Source organism: Panicum virgatum, chromosome 2N (genome assembly GCF_016808335.1).
Source record: "Panicum virgatum strain AP13 chromosome 2N, P.virgatum_v5, whole genome shotgun sequence".
Classification (NCBI taxonomy): domain Eukaryota; kingdom Viridiplantae; phylum Streptophyta; class Magnoliopsida; order Poales; family Poaceae; genus Panicum; species Panicum virgatum.
Genome location: NC_053146.1, coordinates 15,262,047 through 15,284,432, shown reverse-complemented (window position 1 = coordinate 15,284,432; position 22,386 = coordinate 15,262,047). Strand labels below are relative to the sequence as shown.

Here is a 22,386-nt window from a genome sequence, read left to right as displayed (position 1 = left end):
GGGGGTCAACTTGGCGATCTGAGAATGATGAGTTGATTAGGACAAAACAGCGCGTCGGCATCGGGCGCGGCGTGTCCGCGGGCGGAGGCAACCGAGGGCCACGTGAGCTGGATCTTTCACTTGCTTTTTGTTTTACTCCTCCACCGAGTTTGGAAACAAGAAACGGTTGTCACTGTCCTGACGTAGTGTATCAATTGCTATGTTTGGTTAGGTTGGTGAAAAAATTTGGTAAATCTTTTTTATCTTTGACCACTAATTAGTAGTATTAAATAAAATCTAATTACAAAACTACCTGCAGAACTACTTGGTAAATTCACGAGACGAATTTAATAAGATCTTTGACCGTGTGATTAAAAAATAATTATTATAGCATCACTGTAACAAATCATTAATTAATTACCATTATCAGATTCGTCGCGAAAAATTACACTCATTCCTAAAAAAATTTTACAAATAAACTTCATTTAGTACTTCATTACTTCATGCGGACAAATAAACTTCATTAATACTTCATTACTTCATGCGGACAAGATTCTCATTTCTCGATAATCACTGTAGCATCAACCAAACACGTAGATGCTCCTAAGCATGCGCAGTCCCTGAGGACACACAAGCCCACTATACTTTTTTTTAGTACAAGAATTAAGGTGGTGTCGAGAGATTTTGAGCTCAACCAAGTTATCACCGTACGTCTCATTATCAACACAGCATTCGTATCATCTACTGCTAAAATAATAGCTGCACCAATGAGAAACCTACGGCGTCAACAAGTGTAAATACGATCTTTCTCCACTAAGCATCTCAGCTATGGGTTGTACCATGCTCCTCTATCAAAGAACTTAGGGATGGGATCTGACAGTTAGAAATCTATCAAAGAACTAGTAAGTGTGCACATGCTAACGCTACAGGTGCATTTCAAATATAAAAAACAACACATAAAATAAGAAATATATGTTTTACACAAAGATGTAACATAGAGTTATGTTGATTACACAACCACATTCGTAGAGCAAAATCAAATTTCATACCCGTGCTAACGCTACAGTGACATCGTGTAATCACCAAACCAAACCAAAAGATGATATATGTTACGGTAAATCGGCCAACTTCTAAGACGCAAATGATATATATACCATATATGAAATACGCAAGCTACTCACTGATATATTATATTGCCTATGCTAACCATACAATTGCATTTGGTAATGCAAATCAAACAAAAAAGCAATTACTTGTATAATACTTACCTGACCAACAATGAAATATTGCTCCATTGACCTTTATACCTACTCAACATAAAGGAATCATTCATTGACCTTATGCCTACTACCTTCGATGCATTCATCTGTGGATGATCCATTATTAGCATCTAAATTCATCTTACCATATGGCAATGTCAATATATACACACTACACCCACCTTAAGGTGGATGGATGAAAAAGAACAAATCTGATCTCTGCCAATAGATGCGTCTATACCTTGATTGGACCTAGGACAATGTTAAAACTGGTTTGCCTCGACCAGCATGTGGCAATGAAACAACGTTCACTCGCCAGTCCCTTAGCAAAGATATGAAATGCCCTTGCCTGCGCTGACAGCTTTGTGTATCAAAAATAAATTTTTATTCACCCCCTAACACTTTTCTTCATAAATCAAGAAATAGGAAGCACTTGCTGGTCTTAAGCAATTCTTCTCACACTGGAGAAGAATGTCAGCTCTCAGGTACTACCCAAGAAAGAAGTTTCTCCTCCACTTCTTCCCAGTTGTGGACCTTGGTCACCAGTGGATGCGACTCATCAACTCCAGTCTTGCACCAAGGGTATGAGCTATCGTAATCGAAGAGCAGCACCCTCATGCCATAATTAGCGCACTCCATAGCATATCTTGGGTTGTCATCTATTAAAACCTGAGCGCCAAAAGATCTGCAAGGAGGAATTGACATGGCAAACAAGTTAGCCTTATAAATAGAAACAGAAAAGGTACCATTTGAAACATTTCTTAGCAGACAAGATATGCGAAATATTGCTGAGGCATGTTGCCTCAGAAATAATCTAAAATAGAAATGCAAGAACAGACAAGCCTGCCGCAGTTCTAACCACTGGTGTGCATTTAGGGTATGTGGAGCCAGGTTACAATGTTACTACAATCTTTAATATGATTGAGAAAGCATCCTCACTCAGTGAGCCAGTGTCTTACCTGCAAATCTCTGATTTTGGTCTTGACTTGCCCTCCAAAGCGAAATGGTTCCCGAAATGGATCTGCTCAAATAAGCCTGGATAATACTTCTCGATCCACTCTAATGTGTGATTCTTAATTGCATCCTGCCGAGATCTTTTCAAAATAGGATCCCATTAGGCTAAGTCATATAAGACAAGGCAAATTGATTAAGTCTTTTAAATCAAATTATTGGGAAGGACTTACGTTACTATAGACAAGCTACAGAATGAAGAAAGATTTTGGAGAGCGTCTCGAGCACCGGGGATAGGCTGTATACCATCTTGGAAATAATGGGTTGTGAAAAACTCGTGGACAAGATAATTAGCTGCAGAGTATCAAAGCAATGCCCAATTTCATATGGTGAGTTGTATGTTTAAGAGGCCAAGAAGTGTAATTCCAAATGAAATAAAAATAAGTAGCACCAGGACTCACCTCTTTCACGAGAACAGTTCCATATCTGGATAGAATTTTTTTTAAAAAAAGTTAGAACTCCCCCGTTGGACAAAACTGAAACGAAAATGTGACTAACTAAAGAAAACTAACTGCAGGATTTGAGTATCTTTTAAGGAAGGTGGGAGTGTATGCTCACCCTAAAGAACTCATACACATGGTATTCGGATACAGTGTGATTCCAAGAATAACGATCAGCAATAAATTTGTTCAGTGCTGCAAGAAAGCTTCCAAGAACTGCAACAAGATACAACAAACAAGATAGTAAGGAAAGATCAATTATAAGAAAAAACACAAGTGACATTACTTCCTTGACCTGTAACAAGTTAGGCACGAGGGGACAATATTATGATATTGTGTCACGACTACATGTGTGTTTTGGGGCAGTGTCAGTTGTTCAGTTCATAATTTGGTTCTAGCTATGCACCACAAGGGTAACAACTGAAACAGGAAACAGCAAGAATAGTCAGCTACCCAAAACTGAGATTTCAGAGATGAGCAGACTGCACTTAACATTTCACAATACCTTCATCCACATCAACAGCAACCACCATCTTAGCCGCCACAGCCTTGCTCAGGGAACCCCAGCGGCTTCCCTCGCCGGCACGCGCCATTCCCGTTCAGGGTCTTCGCGGTGGCGGCGGCCTCCTCCAGCGGCAGGACCTCCGGATCGCGCATCAGCTGGCGTTGCCTGGTGAGCACCTGTGCCTTGATCCCCGCCGCCTCCCCATCGACCCTCCTCCTGAACCCGCTGCCGCCGCCGCTGTCCTGCCACCCTAGGCACCCCTTCAAGGTGAGCGCGCCGGTTGGCGCCAAACTCCGCCCGCCAGCCAGATGAAGGAACCCCATCTTCCCCGGCAGCACAGCGCGACCCTCGCCGTGCGCAGTGGAATGGCTGAACCAGCAGAGGCAGGCGCGGTTGACAACCGTCGGCATGGCGGGGCTAGGGTTCTGCTTCCACCCCCGAGGCGGCAACCGGAGACGATCCAACAGCGAACGCACAGCTCCGCGGCTTAGCATGTCGCCACCAGCATTCCTTCCCCCAGCCACCCCAAGAAACCTGCATGCCTCAGCATACTTCTACCATATTATAATATTGCAATGTTTTAATCAAGATACCCATATACAAATCATGCAACAACACCAAATTAAAATCAAATGTCAAGTCACAAGACATTCATTATATTGTTGCAAATCACAGAAGTACCTGGCTGCGGTGGATTCCTCATCAGAGCAGCACGCCGAGCAGGGCGCGATGCTGACCTTCCTGCCATTAAAGATCAGTGTAAGCATCAAAATTTTAGAAGCCAGTGGCATAGTTCATCATATGATGAGTTAACTGAAAAATCATTGCAAAATGGTAAGCAGATCGAAATTTGGTTCATGAGTACAAAAAATTCAGGCACTACAGTTAGATGATGACATGATCAGACACATGTGCAGCACACCAACCACCAGCCAACCATATCGTGGCACTAACATAATGGATGAAATAGATGTTATTGTCGGAATCCATCTAAGAAGGGATGAACAAAGAACAAGATCCCTCCCTCAAAAGATCCCATTTGTTATGTGCCCCTGTCTGAACCAAATGCAAATATACAAATCACGGCAATTGGTTATTCGAGAAGCACATCATGTGTTGCGAAGATAGTATCCCAGTCTTTAATTATTTTCATAATGCTAAAATACACTCAACAAAACCATTGTTATCTGAACCAAACAAATCAGACAAACAATTTTCCTTGGGAGTGTTTGTTCTATATCCATATAAAGTGATCTGGTCTAGTAAATCTGATAAGCAGATGACAACAGTAACAAACAGAAGCATGAAAATGCTAATGTATGGCTCCTCAAAGAACACTTCTAATAAAAGAATTGTGCTCTAATCTGTATCAGCCAACATGACTTTGTCAACAGCATCTCTATGTGCCTCCTAACTAAACCAAGATAGTATGTACAACTATAATGGCTACTCAAAAAGGCAAATAGTATTGAATTCAAAAAACTAGCTATGAAGTAACTTTGATTAAAATTATTAGCAGGGTAATATAATTGAATGTCTAAGGCTGCTTGGAGGGCACTTCTAGGTAGAGTAGATGAGGCGCCCCCTCAAAAGGCCAAAGTGAGCATCAGATGCCCATTGCTATGCGCCTCCTAACTAAACCAAAACAGTACACAGAACTGTAATGGCTACTCAAAGAGGCATTTCTCAAAGGTTAAATGGATTGTATCCACTGCATGCAGATATGTTCCACAAGAACCCTAAACACCTCATTGTTTCACATGATTTATGTAAATCTATGAAACCCAAACGAGAAAGGGTCAACGGAAACAACCCTTCCCTCGTGGGGCTTCAGATTTGTTCTATGCCCCTGTCTGAACCGCCTGCAAACGAGATATTATCTGCAATCGGTTATTCAAGAAGCAATCTGTTGTCTGCCAATTGACAGCGACCCATTTCCTATCTAACAGTTTCCTTTTTTATGATCATAGAGGATCCGTATGAAGCTAAGGTTTCATGTACGGTTTTGGAATAGCGGTGGGAACCGTGATGTTATCACCGACTAGAATTATCTAACAGTTCAAGTACAGTTGATATAGTTGAAGCACAGTCCAAATATGGTTTTTTGGATGGAATCTTTGGCGTCAGCCTATAGGTTTTCTAGTTTTTCTAATTTCTTCTTTGGCAGAATGTGAAAGATTACCCTTTGATTTACCTAAACGACCCAGAGACCCAGCCATGGTTTTTAAGGCGTCGACTAGTCGTCGCCTAGTCGTCCAGGCGGAAAAAAAAAGAGCGGCGTCCAGGGCGCCATGAATCTTCTGCGTATGGCGTCCGGAGTCATCGCCTAGGCAGGCATGGCGTTGATTTTCAGCAAGTTGGGCGCCGTGCGGCGATTTGACAAGGGGCGCACGCGGGTGAAAACGAGTGGGCTCGCACGAGAGATGTGCGCGCGGGGGAATCGGGGGAGTCTGCGCGTGCGGGTGAAATCCACGTGCCTAACTTCCCGCCAGCAGGATTAAGAACGAGAGAGGGGAAGAAGAGGGCGCAGGCCTGCCGGCGCCTGGAAGATAGAGGGAGGGCGGATTCAGAGAGAGGGAAGGAGAAACTGAAGGAGAAAGGGCGGCTGCACCTGGAATCCTCACCGGCGGCGCGTGGCCTCAGCCCAAGTGCGCCCGCACCTTGGTCTGGCGGCTCCCATCCCTTCTGTTGCTACCAATCCAGTCCGCCCACATCTAGATCCAGGTGCTCGTCGACTCGTTCCCCTTCTGCTCTGCCTCCTTGTCCTCCCGATCTGCTCACAGTGCACATACCTCTTCCTCTCCATTCCTCTGCTCTATTGCTTATGCTTGGTTAGCTTGGACATACTCTGCTCTGCTCTGTTCTGTTGTGCTTCCTGCGTTAGGAGGCAAACAACATTGGCTGCTATGCTCCACTGCATCTATTATATAACAAGGTACCTTTGTGTGAATGTGTGCCTGATGACTGATTCATGTGATTGCATCTTACTGCATTTTGCTTAGTTTTGCTACTTGCTACTCTCGGCTTCAGAATTGACAGCAACAAGGTAGGTTTATGTTGCTTCATCCTAGATTATGATATATAGTATGGCGTCGCCTCGCCGCGCGCCTTACTCGCCTAGGCGTCCCGAAGGGGGTGGGTCGCCACGCTTCACCTTACCGCCTTAAAAACCATGGACCCAGCCCATTCATCACCTTCCAACAGATCAGGCTATTTCTGCATCTAGGCATGTCCAACACGCGCAATCCTACCGCCAGAAGACGAACATCATTCCATTCCACACAATAACAAGCAGATAACATCATATGGATTGACTCGAACAAACACCTAATCTATGCGCCCACCACAGATCCGAGAGGAGCCAGACACGACCCGTTCAACGCGAATAAGAACCGCATCCCAAATTGAAACCCTAGAAGGAGAGCAAGGGGATGGTTACCTGAGCTGTGGCTAGGCATGGTGATGGCTGGAACGGGCAGGGGAGGAAACCCTAGCGGGGCGGCGCGCGGCGAGGTGGGGAACGAATGAACAAGGAGAGGACAGGAACAGGCAGGACGACTGAACACGGCAAGGGGCCTGGGTTAGGGTTCGGTTTTAAAGGCGGAGACGGGACTCCAGTGATGATTTTTTTTCCCTGTTATTTTGCTCCCACTTTCTTGTGATGCCCAGAGGCTATCTTGCGAGACACGAAGATCTGACAGGTCGGGTCATACGGCGCGTAGTTGCGGGAGATGACACGTGGGGTAAGCTGAAGTGGGGCCAGAATGTCGGCCGGGTGAGGGGATAGTGTTCCATTGCAACCAGGAGTATATGTTTGGAATAGTCCAGATCCCACCAGACAATTAGCAGTTTCCTCACACCTCAAAAAAGAAAAACATGGAGTTTTCAGGTCATCCTTCTGAACTGAAAAATCAAGAACTGCAATGTTATTCATGGTACATTTTTTAATATGTTCTAGTTTATAAATTGTAATCGAGTTTCTGTTGTATAGTGATTCGTTTTACAACATCCGAAGCAGTGGCGAATCTAGGATCTGATGTTAGGGTGGTCCAACAAGGCAAAAAAAAATTAAATACCACAATGGCTTAGTAAAATGTCTTAGAAATATCTTCAAACTCAGAATTGCTAAACCTTTCTCTTGATTTAACCCCTTTCCAGTTTGTAGTTCACCACATTCAATTGCTTTCAAGATATTTTGAAGATTAATATTTCGAATCATGTCACGACACTTACTAGAAACCCCAACTATTAATTTTACCATGATTAATTGGGCTACCAATCTAGAAGACTAGAACTCGCAGGACAACTGTACAAGCTAACCTTGCAGTCGCAGATCGCAGGCCGCGGCACGCGCTCCGCCTCCAGCCTCCGTGCGGCGGCGCCCTCTGCAGACCGCAGAGACGCCGCTCAGTCCTGACGGAGTGACGGCGGCCGCCGCCCGCCCCCGCGTGCTACCGGTCCTGGGCGATGTGCGCGCGCCTCCAGCCGCTAGCACCTAGCAGTAGCAGCTCGTAGCAGCGCTGCCCGGAACCTGCTGCCCGGTCGCCGCCAGCCCGCAGCCCGCCCCCAAGGCCTAAAACCCTAGGCGAGACCGACGAGTCGTGACTCGTGACTCGTGAGCAGCTCGCGAGGGAGCGGTCAGCCAGCCAGGCGAACGGCCAAACGAGACTGGGCGGTGGAACGATGGGTGCTGAGTGCTGACGCTTCAGATGCAAAAACAAAAAAAAAACATCTTGGGCCGTTTCTTAGGGTGGGCTGGGTGGGGCCGCGGCCCATCCTCTAAATCCGCCCATGAATCCGAAGCATAACAGAAAATGATAGACAAATTTTATATTTATTGTATCCGGAATGGTGCTTTATTACTACAAATGTGCCATGCTAACGCTACGGGTGCATTTCAAATATACAAAAGAAACAACACATGATCAATAGTATAAAGTAAAAAATATATATTTCACACAAAGAAGATGTACACATAGAGTTATTATGTTAATAACACAACCACATTCATAAATCAAAATCAAATTTAATGCCCGTGCTAACGCTAACATCATATAATCACCCAATCAAACCAAAATAAGATAAATGTTATGATAAACGGCCAACTTCTAAGAAGCAAATGATATATATGAAATACGCAAGCTACTTACTGATATATTATAGTACCTGTGCTAACGATACAACTTTGCCACCGCCTACAGGGAGGCCGTAGACTCTAAGTCTCTATTCGACTTGGCGAAGGACTTGGACGCCCTATTCTACTCGGAAAAGGGAAAGCCACTGATTTCCACGGGGCGCTCACCCGTGACCAAACTGATCCGAAGTCGGGCGGCAAAGACCCAACGTCATTGGGCTCTGCACAAACCCTAACTATAAGATCAACACCCACGGGACGGATTGTGTATTGGCAAGAAAAGAAACCCTGCAGCCAAACTCATCCGGACCATAACCACAAAAGCGACAAACTCCCCTTCCAAGAAGGCACAGCTCTAGCTCTCTCGAAAGGAGAAGAAACCCAAGCCACTAGAAACCTTTCGCGAGAAGTAATCATGGTACGCATCACAGAGATCCATGAATCAGCTGACGACTCCATGGAACGTCTCAACCTCGACGAATACCACTCAATGAGTTTGATGAGTACCTTTTCAACGCCAACATGGAAACTATGACGACAACAGACGTCAGCCATACCCTTCCATATGCTCTGCCAAGAGTTCCTATCACCATCAAGCTAGAAGATGAAGAAGACGACACCAAGAGAGAGCGTCACAGGCTATGGAACTAGAAGCGCGCGATCCGTTGACACCGCGTAGCAGAACGCCACCAGGAACAAGGCGGCGACTCGTACGACTACTTCAACAATGACCTCCGCAACGTCATCAAATCAGCCGCAACGCTCGTAACGTCATTATCTTAAAGAGGCAAGAAAGGGAGGGGTGTGGACAGGCCCGGTCCTAAGTTTTTGGTGGCCCGGGGCATAATTAAAAAGAGAGGCCCCCATAACAATACTATGAACTAATAATAACAATAACAGTAGTAGTCAAAAACACTTTAAAGTGTCCAAAGCAACATTTATATCATACAATTTATACATATTAGCTTAAAATTTCTTTTAGCATTTCTCAATGCGAAATCATCGATGATGGCATTAGTGTTGATCTACCAATAATTTATTCTCAATGCATAAAGTGGCCAAACCATTTAACCTTTTTTGAGATATTACAGACCTGAAATAATTCTTCAATAGTTTTAACTTTGATGGGTGTCTTCTAGATGACATGAGGGCTCTGAAATTTTCAAAAAGATAATTATCAAATGTAGATATAGAGGGTAGATGCTAACAGATGAATTCTGACTTCAAAGACGAAGGATCAATGAAGGGGCTAGTATCAGTCTGTCAGATGATTTACGAGTTACGGGCAGTGAGATTGGAATCCAATCAGGGTGAGTGAATGAACAACGACAATGAGAATTTAAGGAATCGATGAGTCGGCTAGCGTGGTACGCAATTGCCAATTAGACAAGCATGACTACGTGATTAGCTTGTAGGCCTTCTAGCGTTGCTTCTTGCTTGTCGTGTGAACCTAGCCCATTTACAAGTATATTATATATGTATGCGTGTTACCTTGGGAGACCCCTGCGTTTTGGGGGCCAAGGGCGGCTGCACAGCTCGACCCCCCTCAGGGCCGGGCCTGGGTGTGGAGCCCTATAGCCCTACAACCAACTACGTATCCCCCAAAGACTACACGAGGCCGGCTCGAAAGCATTGCAACATCGACGATCGACCAGCCTCCACCTCGACGGCCTCCTACGGCCAATAGGGCAAGAGGGCCAACTTAGCCCAGGAGCACTTCGATGAGGGGCAAAGGCGGTCCGTGGGGGAGGCGTCGGTACTCAATGGAGGTGCCGCATTGGAGGGGGCCGGGAGGCAAGGGCGGAGGAGGGGCGCGGAGCGGCGCGGCAGAGGCAGGGCACAGGGGTGAAGGAGGAGGGTCTTGGTGGTGGAGGGAGGCTAGGGCGCAGAGGCAGATGAGGAGGGCGCGACGGTGGCATGGTAGGGTGGGTAGTCGCGACAGCTGCGGCGTGTTGGCAACGAGCAGGTGGGGGATCTGTCTGCGTCGGGCAAGGTGAGGCGGGTCGGGGGAGGGATGGGTGGCAGAGATAGGATGGGGATTGGGGAATGATCGAACGGCTCGGTATCGCAGTTGGCAGACACACGACAGGCAAACCCACAGGTGGGGTATACAGACTTCGTTCTTATTTTCGAGGAGTTAATAGACTTCCTTTGTTCTTTTAAGTAGTAAGTAGAGATTCGAGGCCTTTTCTTTTCATAATTGGGCCAAGCATTCCATTATGCATGTTCTCTCACGCCGACCTTGGCTTCTAATGGGCTTGATCTCCTAGTCCAATCTAACGCCCAAAGGCTGAGAACAAGATATGATGGGCTACGGGTAAATGCTAATTTCAGGCATTCGAGAAACGGAATTAATTTCTTTCTTTTTGAAAGTACAAAAATTTGGGGAGCTCAGCATGTCTGGAAGCATAGGAGAACAACGTTCTTTCACCAATGTTATTACCAGTATTTCATAGTGGGTTATTCATAACCAAATGAAAAGCGAGTCCCAAAGGAAGTGCAGTTTTTTTTTGCTCCATTTCATAATGTTTTTTCACATTTAATAAACTCGTGTGGGCAAACCCTGCTTACTCATTGATTTCTTCTGCTGATTTTTTCAGGCATCAGCACAGTTTATGCTTATCCCGTTTTTGAGAACCGGCTTGGTTGGGTACAAGTTCAAAAGGAAAAAAAAAAGGTTATGAAGCACTCGATTCTATTTGGCGAAGCAACTTGAGAACGATTTGGAAGAGGGCATCCGCTTATCTCCGGAGGTTTTCCCGGCCTCTCGCGCGCATAAACTCTCCATCAGTCACCTCAGCTGGCTGTCACCTTCTCTTCCGCAAAGCCGAAAGCTCGGTTGCTCGATGTGGTCTTTTCAACTCCGGGTACAGTCACGAGCTGCTTGAGCTGAAATCAGACATGTTCTAGCTCAGCAGCTCGTCCAGCTGCAGCACCTTGTAGAAAAAAGAAAAGGGATCGTTTGCATTCTTCTTTGCGTGTAGTGTCAATTTAGATTATTCTCTTTTTGTCCAAGCAAGTTGGATTGACTTTACACAGCATCTTGGATTATTTAGGCTTTTCGTTGATGTGTCAACGACTCCGCGTTGTTGGTATAATAGTACTATTGCGGTGATGAATGAAGCAGGAGTGATGGGCATGTCTTCTTAATAACAGATGCGTACTGCTGTGCCTATAACTGGCATAATTAGAATTAAGTAGATGTCTTACCTAGCATCCTTAAGTGCTACACTTATAAGCAAATATTGACCCTTGCAACAACCAACTGTACTACATATTTTTTTCCGTCAATTTCTCAGCCCTCGAAAGCTCGAATCTTTGCTTTAAGCTTTTGAGTAAAGGACAGGATAACATTAGCCACCCTTCAAAAAGGATAACATTAGCCATCCAGCATTCTTCCATGTGCCTTTCAACGAACCAACTAGTCACTGCTAGCACATAAGGTGTGTTTGGATGTGCCTAAGGTTTAGCCAGGCTTCAAGCCTTCAACAAGTTATGTGACAAAAGAGAAACTATAAATAACAAAAATGATATAGCTTCTAATGGATTTTGCCATAACTTCCAACACCCCATATGTGAGTGATGGCTCTAACTTGGCTACTTCCGGTGCGAGATATTAAGATATGTAGCATTGGCTATATATGGCCATGCAGCCCGAGCCTGCTAGTCCAGCTCGAAGTCCCTTTTTTTGGCCCGGCCTAAGCACAACCCGGCCTGGTGACCTACGGGCCCGGGCTGGCACGGCCCGAGGGTGCAGGCCGTGCTTGGGCCGCACCCCAGGCACATGGGCCGGCACGGGCACGGCCCGATCCCAACGACCGGGCCGGTTACGGCCCGGTAGCGGCCAACGGCTCTCCCTCGCCGCCGGCCCAGCCAACAAAAATCCCACCTCCCCGGTACCTCCCCCGTGTAAAATGCCGACCGCTCGACCCCCCCTCCACCTCCCCCGCCCCAACCCTAGCCCTAAACTCCCGCACCCTACCGGCCGCCTACCCCACCGCGGCGTCGCGTCCTCTCCTCCCTCGGCGTGGCGGCGCCCCCTCCCTCCTCGTCCTCCCGGCGGGCGATGCCCCTCCCTTCTCCTCGTCCTCCCGGCGCCCCCTCCCTCCTCTTCGTCACGCCAGCCGCCGCCGCGGCGCCGCGTCCTCTCCTCCCTCGGCCTCAGATCCAGCCCGCCCCGGCGTGGCGGCGCCCCTCCCTCCTCCTCGTCCTCCCGGCGGCCGGTGCCCCCTCCCTCCTCCTCGTTATCCCGCACTGTGGAACGACGCCGGCAGCGACTTGGGCGGCAGCTTCTAAGCGCGCGCAGGGTCTGCATTGGCATGGTCGCGACGCGCAGGGCCTGCATCGGCATGCAGGGGAAGGCCGACGAGCAGATTGCGGCGTCGACGAGCTAGCAGACGGCGGCGGCGCATTGGAAGCAGGCCACGCGGTCCACTTTGTGCCTCGGGCGGCCCCGTTAGCCTGTCGTGCTTCGGGCTGGCCCGATGACACAGCATGCCGTGCCTGGGCCGAAGGCTAGGCACGAAGCACGCACCGGCACGGCCCGTGAGGCCCGGCGGCCCGTGTCGGCCCAACCACTTCCGGGCCGTGCCGGCCCGATGTCATGCCGGGCTGGCCCGTTGGCCATCTATAGCATTGGCCCATCATAGTTGTTTCCATGAGACTAAGATCTTGCATATTCTTGTGTTTCAAATTACAAATCAAGCTTGTTCAATTTGTCGGGATGAACAATCACCCCACTAATTTACAAGCTGTGGGGCATGAAATCGACTCGTGATAATATCTGAATTTGTTCCAGCGAAACAAAAGGACGCTTATTAAAATAAGAGCGAGGAGTCTTGAGACTTGATAAGGTTTCAGTTGTGTTGGGGTTTGAAATTGTTTGTATCTCTTTTATCTTTCTTTTTTTATAAAAATTACGACAAATTTCTTGTCGTTCCCTTAAAAAAATCAGAGCGAGCAGCAAACATCGTTGGCTTTGATTCCATTATATGCTATCACAAATTCACAACCACAAAATGACAAAATTTAAATGCAGGACAAGTGAAAGACAAATGCTCAAAGTCTCGAACGCGTGCGTGTAGATGCATCACGTCGCAACGTTTCCCACGACTTCGCAGCACTCATGAGTCGTGGTCGTGGAAGATGGGTCCCAGCCCACCGATGCTTGATCCGCATCCACCCCCTCACCGCAGGCTCGCTCTGCTGCCATCGAGCTCTGCGCCGGCCGCGCACGACCGCTGCAGCGGTCGCCGTCCTAGCCCGCGAGCCGCCCGCCGCTGGACGGAGTTGTTGGAGGAGGAACGTGGCGGAACCCGAAACACACGTGTCACGGCTCAACCAGAGCAAAAGTCTGCGAGAACCGGAGGCGCGCCCGTCATCCGCAGACCAGAGGAGAGCCGCCCGCCGCATGGGTCAGCGGTCAGAGTTGCGGTGACACCCCACGGGCGGGCGTCAAGGCGCTTTCAGGTAAAACACAACAGACCTGAGCTCGGCTGCAGCCGAATCAAAATACTAGTAGTATATCTTTGGTAAAATTAGATCCATACCATTAAAAAAACAAACTTTAGATATATACCATCAAAAAATCCCTCTATAAATATATACCATTAAAAGAAGACACTTCTTTGTTGCTTACCATTTCTGTTAACTCCAAGTTAACTGTGATCATTTTACCCTTACTAAGAAAAGGATTGTATGTACAATCTATCTCTAATTCCAGCAGTAATAAAATGGATTGTATGTACAATCTATCTCTGTTTCCCAGCAGTAATAAAATGGCCCTTCATCCGTTACAGTAATAAGAAAAGAGGAGCACTAGTTAACCACCCACATAGTGGCTTCACATCCTTGGTCATCCCGTCCGCTGCAGGCTCAGCACCGGCAGCAGGGAAGGGTTGGTGCTGCAGGTGGTGGTGCTCCTGCTGCAGCCTCCTGCTCCCCGCTAACTCCTCCATGGCGGCCTGCCGGTGATGGTGATGGTGATGGTCCAGTGACCTAGGCTCAGGCGGCTTGGATCCCACCGGCGCTGGGGACAAGACTAAACTAATCTCTCCCTACCATCAGAGAGATTGCTCATTGGTCAGTTAAACAACCAAATAAGTTGAAATCATGTATCGACGGCAGCAGCTGCAGCATCTAAAAAGACAATGAGTGCCTCAACAAATCTGAGATGTGTGGCTGCCTTACCGCCGGACGCCAGGGGAGCGCGCCACCGGGGGAGTGCGCCGGGGGAGGAACGCCGCGGTCGCTTGCACCTTTGTGCGGGGATGAATCGAGTAAAGACCGAGCGTCAGGCTGCTTGCGCCTGCGCGAGCACGCTGCCGGTCGCCTGCCCCTCCGCGCGAGGCGAGTCGAGCAATGAAGGGCCGAGCCGAGCGTCAGGGGTGGGCCTGTGCGTCCCGTTTCTTTCTGATACAAAGGCCAAGGGCAGAAACGTAACTTCATTTCCTGCGTTGGCAAAAAAAAACAACAACAAAAGTAATGGATGAAGTTGACGGGAGCTAACAGAATGGTAAATAGCTGTAAAATTCAATCTTTTGATGGTATATCTAAAGGTTGGTTCTTTTAGTGGTATGGATCTAATTTTGCCTATATCTTTAAAAAAAAATACTAGTAGAGCAACTGGCTATCCTAGCTCGATTAGTTAAAAAAAATGATCCCCAAAATCACCATCCAATAGGTTAGCTATCTTCCTCCCGTCGCTATCTACCTCGCCAATTCATCCCCTTCCCTCAGCAAAGATGTCGAGCGCGCTCACCTTCGAGGCACTCAGCGTCGCAGTGTGCTCGCCATGGCTGCCGCGCTATCCTCCCGTGCATATCCGCCACGGCGAGGTCGTGCACCTCCTCGCGGTGGGCCATGGACGCGACGTCTGTAGGCCTGGGTGTTCGGTTCTAACCGAACCAATCAGTTCGGTTCTTCGGTTCTTGAAAAAGTTCGGTTCCTGAAAAACAGGAACCAAGAACCGAGAAATTTCAGGTTCGGTTCTTTCGGTTCGGTTTCGATTAAAACCGATGGAACCGAACTTTGTTGAGGAGCAAAAAAAATCTCTCGGTGGCTTGGGGACGGGCACCGCCGCGCGCTGCCGGCGGCTTGCCTGCGCCGCCGCCGCCTGGACCGCTGAGGATTGCGGCTGCCGTGCACTTGGCCTGCCGGGGAGGCGCAACGCCCCCGCGGCCCGCGCACTGGCCGCCCGCGTGCTCCGCTGGAGGCCACCGGGGATGGCGGGGCCGCGGGCCCGCGGCCGGGGAGGTGCCGCGGCGGTGGTCAGGGAGCGGCCGTGGCGGCGGCTGGGGAGGGCGAGGCGAAGGCCGGGGTCGGGGAGGAGCCGCGGCGTTGGCCGAGGAAGGCGAGGCGGAGGCCGCAGGCCGGGGCCGGGGAGGGGCCGCGGCAGCGGCCTGGGAGGGCGAGGCGGAGGCCCGAGACGGGAAGGGGTCGTGGCGGGGGCCAGGGAGCGGCCGTGGCGGCGGCCGGGGAGGGCGGGGAGGGGCCGGCGGCGGCCGTGCGGGTGGGTGGGGGAGGGGCCGGCAGCGGCATGCAGCACGGGTGGGGGGTGGGGCGCAGGAGTGGTGGTTTGGTATGTTAGGGTTTTGGATGGGCCTTGGCCCAGGTTCATGATTTCATGGGCTGAATGTGTGATGGGCTCGGTTCTTCGGTTAAACGGCTTATGAACCGAAACCGAAACCGAACCGAGTATTTCGGTTTTTGAGAACTAGGAACCGAAGTAGAATCCGAAATTTTTGGTTACGGATCGGTTCGGCTCCGGTTCTTGGTTTTTCGGTTCGGTCTTCGGTTTTCGATTTTTCGTGCCGAGGGCTAGACGTCTGGTGGTGGGGTGTGTACGCGAACGCGAGGTCCGGCGGCGGGCCGTGGAAGCTGTACTTCTGTACCGATCGAACTCTGAAGAAAGCTGACGTGGACATCGAATTATGGACATCACAATGTGAAGAGATTGTTGGTTATCCAGCGTTTTAGAAGACTTTCTATATTATATACAACGGTGGTAAAACTCAATGTTTAGCTAATACTTATATCTAGTCTTTGGAGCTAACACCTTTCTTTTCACTCTCTTTTTTTCCTCAGATCAATGCCGAATTGCAATAACACTTTTTGCTCTCTCTTTTTCAGATCATGAGATCAATGCCAAATTTCCCTTTAATTGAATTAAAGATCAAATCACACTGCTAGGTCTAGATTAGATTAGCCGAGAGCCGGCTCGATATGAGCTGGTTCATCTGTGTCATCTGTGCGACGTGCGTGCCGCCCAATACGACAGGGCAAGGGCAGGGCCACGGGCCACGGGCCACGGCAGGCCAATCAACCGGGCATCCTGGAATAAAGGAGTCCCGAAAGGCGCAACCGGGGACGCCCCCACCCCGCCGAATAAACGCAAGGTGGTCTCCGCCTTTCCGATGGGCGCGTCACCGACATCCGGGCCCTCACAGGTCTCTGGCCCCATCCGTCACTGGCTAGGAGCGACGCCGGCCGCGGTAGCGGAGCCCGGGAGGCCGGAATCTATCGGTGATGGGATGGGGGGTGCCGCGCCGCTCGCCCTGGGCCGTTATTTATAACGGCGCGGCTCGGAAGCCCAAACCCCCCGCAAAAGCCACACACGCGCATCCGGGAAAGGGAGCCCTAATCGCAAGGCCGCGGCGGCGAGCGCTCCCTCCCCTCCTCGCCATCCCCAGCCGCCGCCAGCTGCCCGCCGCCGCTCTCTCCTACCTCCCCGCTCCTCCGGGTTCTCGGGATGGAGGCCGAGGCGGCGGCCAAGAGGGCGCGGGAGACCGCGGAGGACACCGTGGCGGCGGGGGCGGGGGCGGGGGCCGAGGCGGCCGGCGAGCAGGCGGGGATCTCCGCCGTCATCCCCGGATGGTTCTCCGAGATCAGCCCCATGTGGCCCGGTGCGTCCCTGTTGCCCGTGCTTGTTGCTCTGCCCGCTGCTGCTTGTTCCGTGCCGTGCTGCCCCTCTGCTCTTCGGCTAGCAGACGCCTCGTGCCGTCACTGCAAATACTACTTGTTTTTTTTGCAGTTTTGGGCAGGGGAGACTAGTTGTGTGCTCTGAGATGACTTTATTTAGGCATAATAGATAAAAAAATATTGCTCTGCTACTACTGAAATCATATCGACGCATTTTTGCTTCTCGCCTCAACTCATGTCTTGCGCGTGGTTTAGCTGCCTTTTCTCATGGATTATATTGTGTATTGTGTCCCATGGTAGGTGAGGCGCACTCTTTGAAGGTGGAGAAGGTGCTGTTCCAAGGGAAGTCGGACTACCAAAATGTCATGGTTTTCCAGGTAATTCTTATTATTGTTTTATTTCCACCCAAGGCGCCTGCAATTCGTTGTCTGCCATTGCTCATAATGGGAGATGAATCTGTTTCTCTGTTCTCTATTGTAGTCATCTACGTACGGCAAGGTGCTCGTGCTGGATGGAGTGATTCAAGTTACTGAGAGGGATGAGTGCGCATACCAAGAGATGATTACCCACCTCCCCCTTTGCTCCATCAAAGATCCCAAGAAGGTAAATCCCATGGGCCCCTTTCGCTGTCATATCCTTGCAGTTTGCATGGATTTTTAGAATTCCTCGTAGAGCAATTGGCACTTAAATTGTCCAGAGAGCATTTATACTTAGAGTTATTGGATCTTTGATGATGCACAGGTGTTAGTTATTGGAGGAGGAGATGGTGGTGTTCTGCGTGAGGTTTCACGACATTCCTCCGTGGAACAAATTGACATTTGTGAAATTGACAAGATGGTGGTAGATGTAAGACGCCCTTCTCTCCTCATTAACACATAATGTCCATTGCTCTCATTGTTCTCTATGTAAAAACCATTCGATTTCAACAGTTCTGGCATAGGGACTCATGTTTGACACATCAATAGCACCTGCTTTCTTTTGGATTTGTTTGTGTACAATGTTCTTCTCCAGTTTGCAGTAGCCTTAATTAGTCAAAGGAATTATTCCTAAATAGGCTAGGGCATGTTTCCCTTTTCAAGTTTAGGTCTATAATTGATTTGACATCACTTGATTTCTTGACAGTGACATGAGCTGCTTCTGTTATTCTATTTGCAAAATTTAAAAGCCATTCATTTCCATACTTTTGTGCTGTAAATTTGTACTGATCTTTGCTGGCATCTGAATTATAGTAATAGTTAAGTGAAGTATACTATTTCTTATGGAAACTAATTCTTTCTAAGGTTTTATATCTTGTTTTGTGTAAGTTTCATGCTGCAATCCTAGATGTATGTACGCTTCCTATCTGGTGATTTTGTTGGTTGACTTAATTTCTTTCGCTTCACCTCTTTTTGTTACGTTGGTTATGACAGTGTGCGACGCAGTCCATATTGCTAAAACGATACCGTTGTCTGTTGTTTGGTGTCACAACCTCAATTTAATTTTCATTCATTTCCATAAATCTAATTGAAGCATGTGGCATGTTGAGAGTTATCAATATGATGTTTCCTGTGTATTGTTGCTCTAATTGCATTTTGTTGGTTAATCATCAAGAGTTTGCTGTGCATGCACTTGAGATGTCCTCTATAGATTTAGCGAATTTCTTAAAACCTTGTCTCTGTACTTATTATTTTGTCTGCTCAACCATGCAGGTCTCCAAGCAATTTTTCCCTCATCTGGCTGTTGGATTTGAGGACCCTCGTGTGTCATTACACATCGGAGATGGTTAGTAGCATGCTATGTTCTTTGCATATGAGGGTGGTTTACTTTTTGTATCATAATTTGTTATGTGGCAATGACTCTAGAAAAATAGGATGTGCAACTTTTGATTTCAATGCTTCTGCAACGGCGAATATCTTCAGTTTATTTTTTTTGTCTCATTCTAATATTTGTTAAATCGCACTGTTGTGAAATTTCTCAGCTGTCTATTATTTCTGAATGAAAACACACTGCATTTTGACTTCATCATTAAGACATTAACATATTTCTTGATGCCCCTGCATAATTACTTTAAGCCATGTCTTTTTCCCACTATTTTTTAAAAAAGTATAGTCTGCAATTTACTCTCATTTCACTTATTGGATTTGAATATGATTTTGATGAATATTTCAGTTGTCAATCATTATTAACTTTGTGCATTTAAGTTCTCTGTTGATTTATTGATGCAGGGGTGGCCTTTTTGAAAAATGTTCCAGAGGGTACTTATGATGCAGTGATTGTCGATTCCTCTGATCCGATAGGTAACTGTTGTGGATCATGTGCTTTTTGTACATGCTGTGCTGTTGTTGATGTTTCATCAACATTTCCCTGCGTAACTAGGTCCTGCTCAAGAGCTTTTTGAGAAGCCTTTCTTCCAGTCGGTGGCCAGGGCTTTACGTCCAGGTGGAGTTGTATGCACCCAGGCAGAGAGCATTTGGCTACATATGCACATCATTGAAGACATTGTTGCCAATTGTCGCCAAGTTTTCAAAGGCTCAGTTAACTATGCTTGGACAACAGTACCTACATACCCTAGGTATGCTCAGACAATGCTGTATAGTGTGACTGAACCAGTTTCTCTCTTTAGCTACCGTTCCTGACATGCTTTACACTGCAGTGGTGTGATTGGCTTCATGCTTTGCTCCACCGAGGGGCCTGCTGTTGATTTCCAGCACCCTGTTTTTAACATTGAGGATGAGCATTCTATGAAATCAAAAGGACCTCTGAAGTTCTACAACTCCGAGGTTTGTATTTTTACCGACCTTCCTAGTTCCTACAGCCTTTGCATGAGAATTCACGTGGCTGTTTGCTGATCCCATTTCTGCTTTTCAGATCCACACAGCATCATTTTGTTTGCCCTCTTTTGCGAAGAGGGTCATTGAATCAAAGGCCAACTAGATGCCAAGGGATTACATCAAGTCTGGTCAGTTGGACCAAGCACCTTAGGAACAACACAAAATTTGTTGTAGCATGAAAAGGGGATGCATCCCCTTTTTTCCCCCTTTGAAATAAGCATCCGAGATGAAATGCTAGCAGTTATCGGAGTTGTCGATCTATATGATTCCACTAGTCATATGTCCTGGCTGCATCGTGCAGCCATGAAAACATTTTGTGATAGCTGTTTTCGGCAGTCCTCGGATCATTTATCAATGTGAGTTTTCAGTTTTGGCATCCTGTATTGCGTTTCCCGATCCGTACCTGGATGAAAGATCTGAACCAGGACTCATATTTGGCAAAGTTAGGTTGCGAAATAAAGAAGACCTGAGCTAAGCTGAAACAAAATAGCCAGAATTGTGCTCCATGATATTCGCAGGAACCTGTCCGAAGAATAATCATCACTGAAAGTAAAGAATGGTTGGATTTCATAATATCTGCCGCTCGACGTTCGACGAGATCCCTGTCCGGAGTCAGCTCTGCTTCTGGAGTGAGCCGGCGAGGCGGTCGGGAAGACAAAGCCTCCGGCAGTTGCGGAAGATGCTGTCGTAGACGAGGTCGAACTGCACGCCCCCACGGCGGCGGTTGATGACGAACGCCATGTGGTCCGCCTCCACGATCCGGTAGTACCAGACGCCGGGCTGCAGCGGGCGGCCGCCGGCGCCGTCGTCGTCCACCGGCATGCTCGGGTGCTCGTCGGGGACCCGCGGGTGCGTCATGGAGAAGCTGTTGAGCGCGCCATCGTTGTCCTCCCAGTCCTCGTCCCGGTACCCCTCGTACGGCGGCGGCGTGCCGGCCGGGTAGCGCCAGCGGCACATCTGCAGGGCGCGGAGGAAGAGCAGCGGGTGGATCCGCAGCAGGCCCGACGGGACGGTGGCGCCCCGCCGTGTCCGGGCGGTGCGCCGGCTGGCGTAGCTGAAGTAGAAGGTGCCCGGGAACGTCCGCAGCCGGGCGTTGAGCCTCGCCGCGCCCTGGATCGTCAGGTCCGGCACGATCCAGTCCCCCGTCGCGAACGGGCCCCGCCGGCCGGCGATCAGGATGTCGGCGAGCCCTCGAGCGCCGACGAGGCGGCGCGACATGCCGAAGTGGTCGAAGCCGAAGTCGTAGTAGCGCTTGAGCCAGGGGAGGTCGAGCCAGTGGTAGAGCACGCTGCCGACGCGGCAGATCTGGAGGAGGCACACGGGGCGCAGCGACCGTCCCCCGTCCTCGACGCGCGCGCCGTCGATGTAGGCGCGCGTGCTGCCGTTGAACGCGCCGGAGAGGGAGGTGACGCTGAGCACCCAGCGCTCGGAGGTGGCGGCGTGGCCCGGGAACGCGCCGTCGTGGAGCATCTGCTGGAGGAGGCGAACGACCTGCGCGCCGGCGGAGTGGCCGACGAAGTGCGCGGGGTGGGCCTCGTCCCAGAGCGGGTAGTGGCCGCGCTCGTAGGTCCGGCCGAACCGGGCGTGGCCGCACGCCGCGCTGTGCGCCTCGCCGTAGTCCACGCGCCCGCCCTTGAGGTAGTAGAAGAGCTCCCGGGCCCGGTCGTGGACGCTGGTGAGCGAGCCCAGGTCCGGCACCAGCACGCGGTCGTCCTTCTCCTCCGCGCCGGCGAAGTACGAAAGCCCGCCCAGCCTCTGCAACGGCGAGGATGAGAGTGCTGAGCTGAGCGAGAGGAAAGCAGAGCATTCGTTCACGCACGCCTTTGCCGAAGCCGAAGATGCCGTGCACCAGCACGATCGGCGGCATGGCGCCGTCGAGCAGGGCCGCGGCCTCGTCCTCGCTCCCGACGGCGACGTCCTTGGCCACGCCGCCGGCGGCGACGCCGGCCATGATGCCCTTCACGATGGAGGCCGCGACGTCGGCGGCAACGGCGGCGCCGAAGATGTAGAAGGCGTAGCCCAGGTGGACGGCCGCGCTGACGAGCAGCTCGGCGGCGCCCAGCGCCGCCCGCACCCACTTGCTCATACGAGACCCACCTCGCTGGTGCCGCTGCTCTGTCTCTCGCGTGGTCTGCTCTGCTCGGCGATGGTGGCCGGTGCTGTCACTGCTGTGCAAGCTTTTTGGAGGGAAACCCATCCGGAGAAGTCTGGTGGTTTGTAGAGACAAGTTTGCAACGGCTCCACGCCGTTCTCGTGCTGTCCGGCCGGCGCCAGAAGGATTTAGTTCGTTGGTGGAGGGGCCCCCTCCTCTGCGTTCGGTTTCATCGGG

The 22,386-nt window shown here is 49.7% G+C and overlaps 2 protein-coding genes, 1 long non-coding RNA gene, 3 other non-coding genes and 1 pseudogene across 7 annotated transcripts; 1 reads left to right on the top strand and 6 right to left on the bottom strand.

Annotated features, from left to right (window-relative positions):
- Window positions 1–1,311: 1,311 nt before the first annotated feature.
- On the bottom strand, window positions 1,312–7,854 carry LOC120658121 (annotated as a pseudogene). The gene is made up of 9 exons (XR_005668525.1): window positions 7,515–7,854; window positions 6,634–6,752; window positions 3,876–3,935; window positions 3,195–3,728; window positions 2,808–2,905; window positions 2,651–2,675; window positions 2,423–2,543; window positions 2,198–2,332; window positions 1,312–1,923 (listed from the first exon to the last, which is right to left on the bottom strand). The product of XR_005668525.1 is annotated as an uncharacterized LOC120658121 (transcript).
- LOC120663202 lies at window positions 4,169–4,303 on the bottom strand. The gene has a single exon (XR_005670422.1). It is a non-coding gene; the product is annotated as a small nucleolar RNA snoR138 (small nucleolar RNA).
- Window positions 4,726–4,840, bottom strand: LOC120663192. The gene has a single exon (XR_005670410.1). It is a non-coding gene; the product is annotated as a small nucleolar RNA U19 (small nucleolar RNA).
- On the bottom strand, window positions 4,966–5,100 carry LOC120663203. Its single transcript, XR_005670423.1, has one exon. It is a non-coding gene; the product is annotated as a small nucleolar RNA snoR138 (small nucleolar RNA).
- A 6,047-nt stretch (window positions 7,855–13,901) lies between the features above and the next one.
- LOC120658120 lies at window positions 13,902–14,695 on the bottom strand. The gene is made up of 2 exons (XR_005668524.1): window positions 14,518–14,695; window positions 13,902–14,384 (listed from the first exon to the last, which is right to left on the bottom strand). It is a non-coding gene; the product is annotated as an uncharacterized LOC120658120 (long non-coding RNA).
- A 2,220-nt stretch (window positions 14,696–16,915) lies between these two features.
- On the top strand, window positions 16,916–20,433 carry LOC120658119 (spermidine synthase 1-like). Its single transcript, XM_039936334.1, has 9 exons — window positions 16,916–17,231; window positions 17,548–17,624; window positions 17,728–17,850; window positions 17,989–18,093; window positions 18,936–19,008; window positions 19,452–19,523; window positions 19,603–19,798; window positions 19,880–20,006; window positions 20,095–20,433. The coding sequence occupies exons 1-9, from the start codon at window positions 17,078–17,080 to the stop codon at window positions 20,158–20,160; spliced, it is 993 nt and encodes a 330-aa protein (XP_039792268.1). The 5' UTR covers window positions 16,916–17,077; the 3' UTR covers window positions 20,161–20,433.
- On the bottom strand, window positions 20,254–22,203 carry LOC120658117 (lipase-like). Its single transcript, XM_039936332.1, has 2 exons — window positions 21,877–22,203; window positions 20,254–21,812 (listed from the first exon to the last, which is right to left on the bottom strand). Exons 1-2 carry the CDS (start codon window positions 22,141–22,143, stop codon window positions 20,670–20,672), a joined length of 1,410 nt encoding a protein of 469 aa, XP_039792266.1. The 5' UTR covers window positions 22,144–22,203; the 3' UTR covers window positions 20,254–20,669.
- Between the last annotated feature and the right edge of the window lie 183 nt (window positions 22,204–22,386).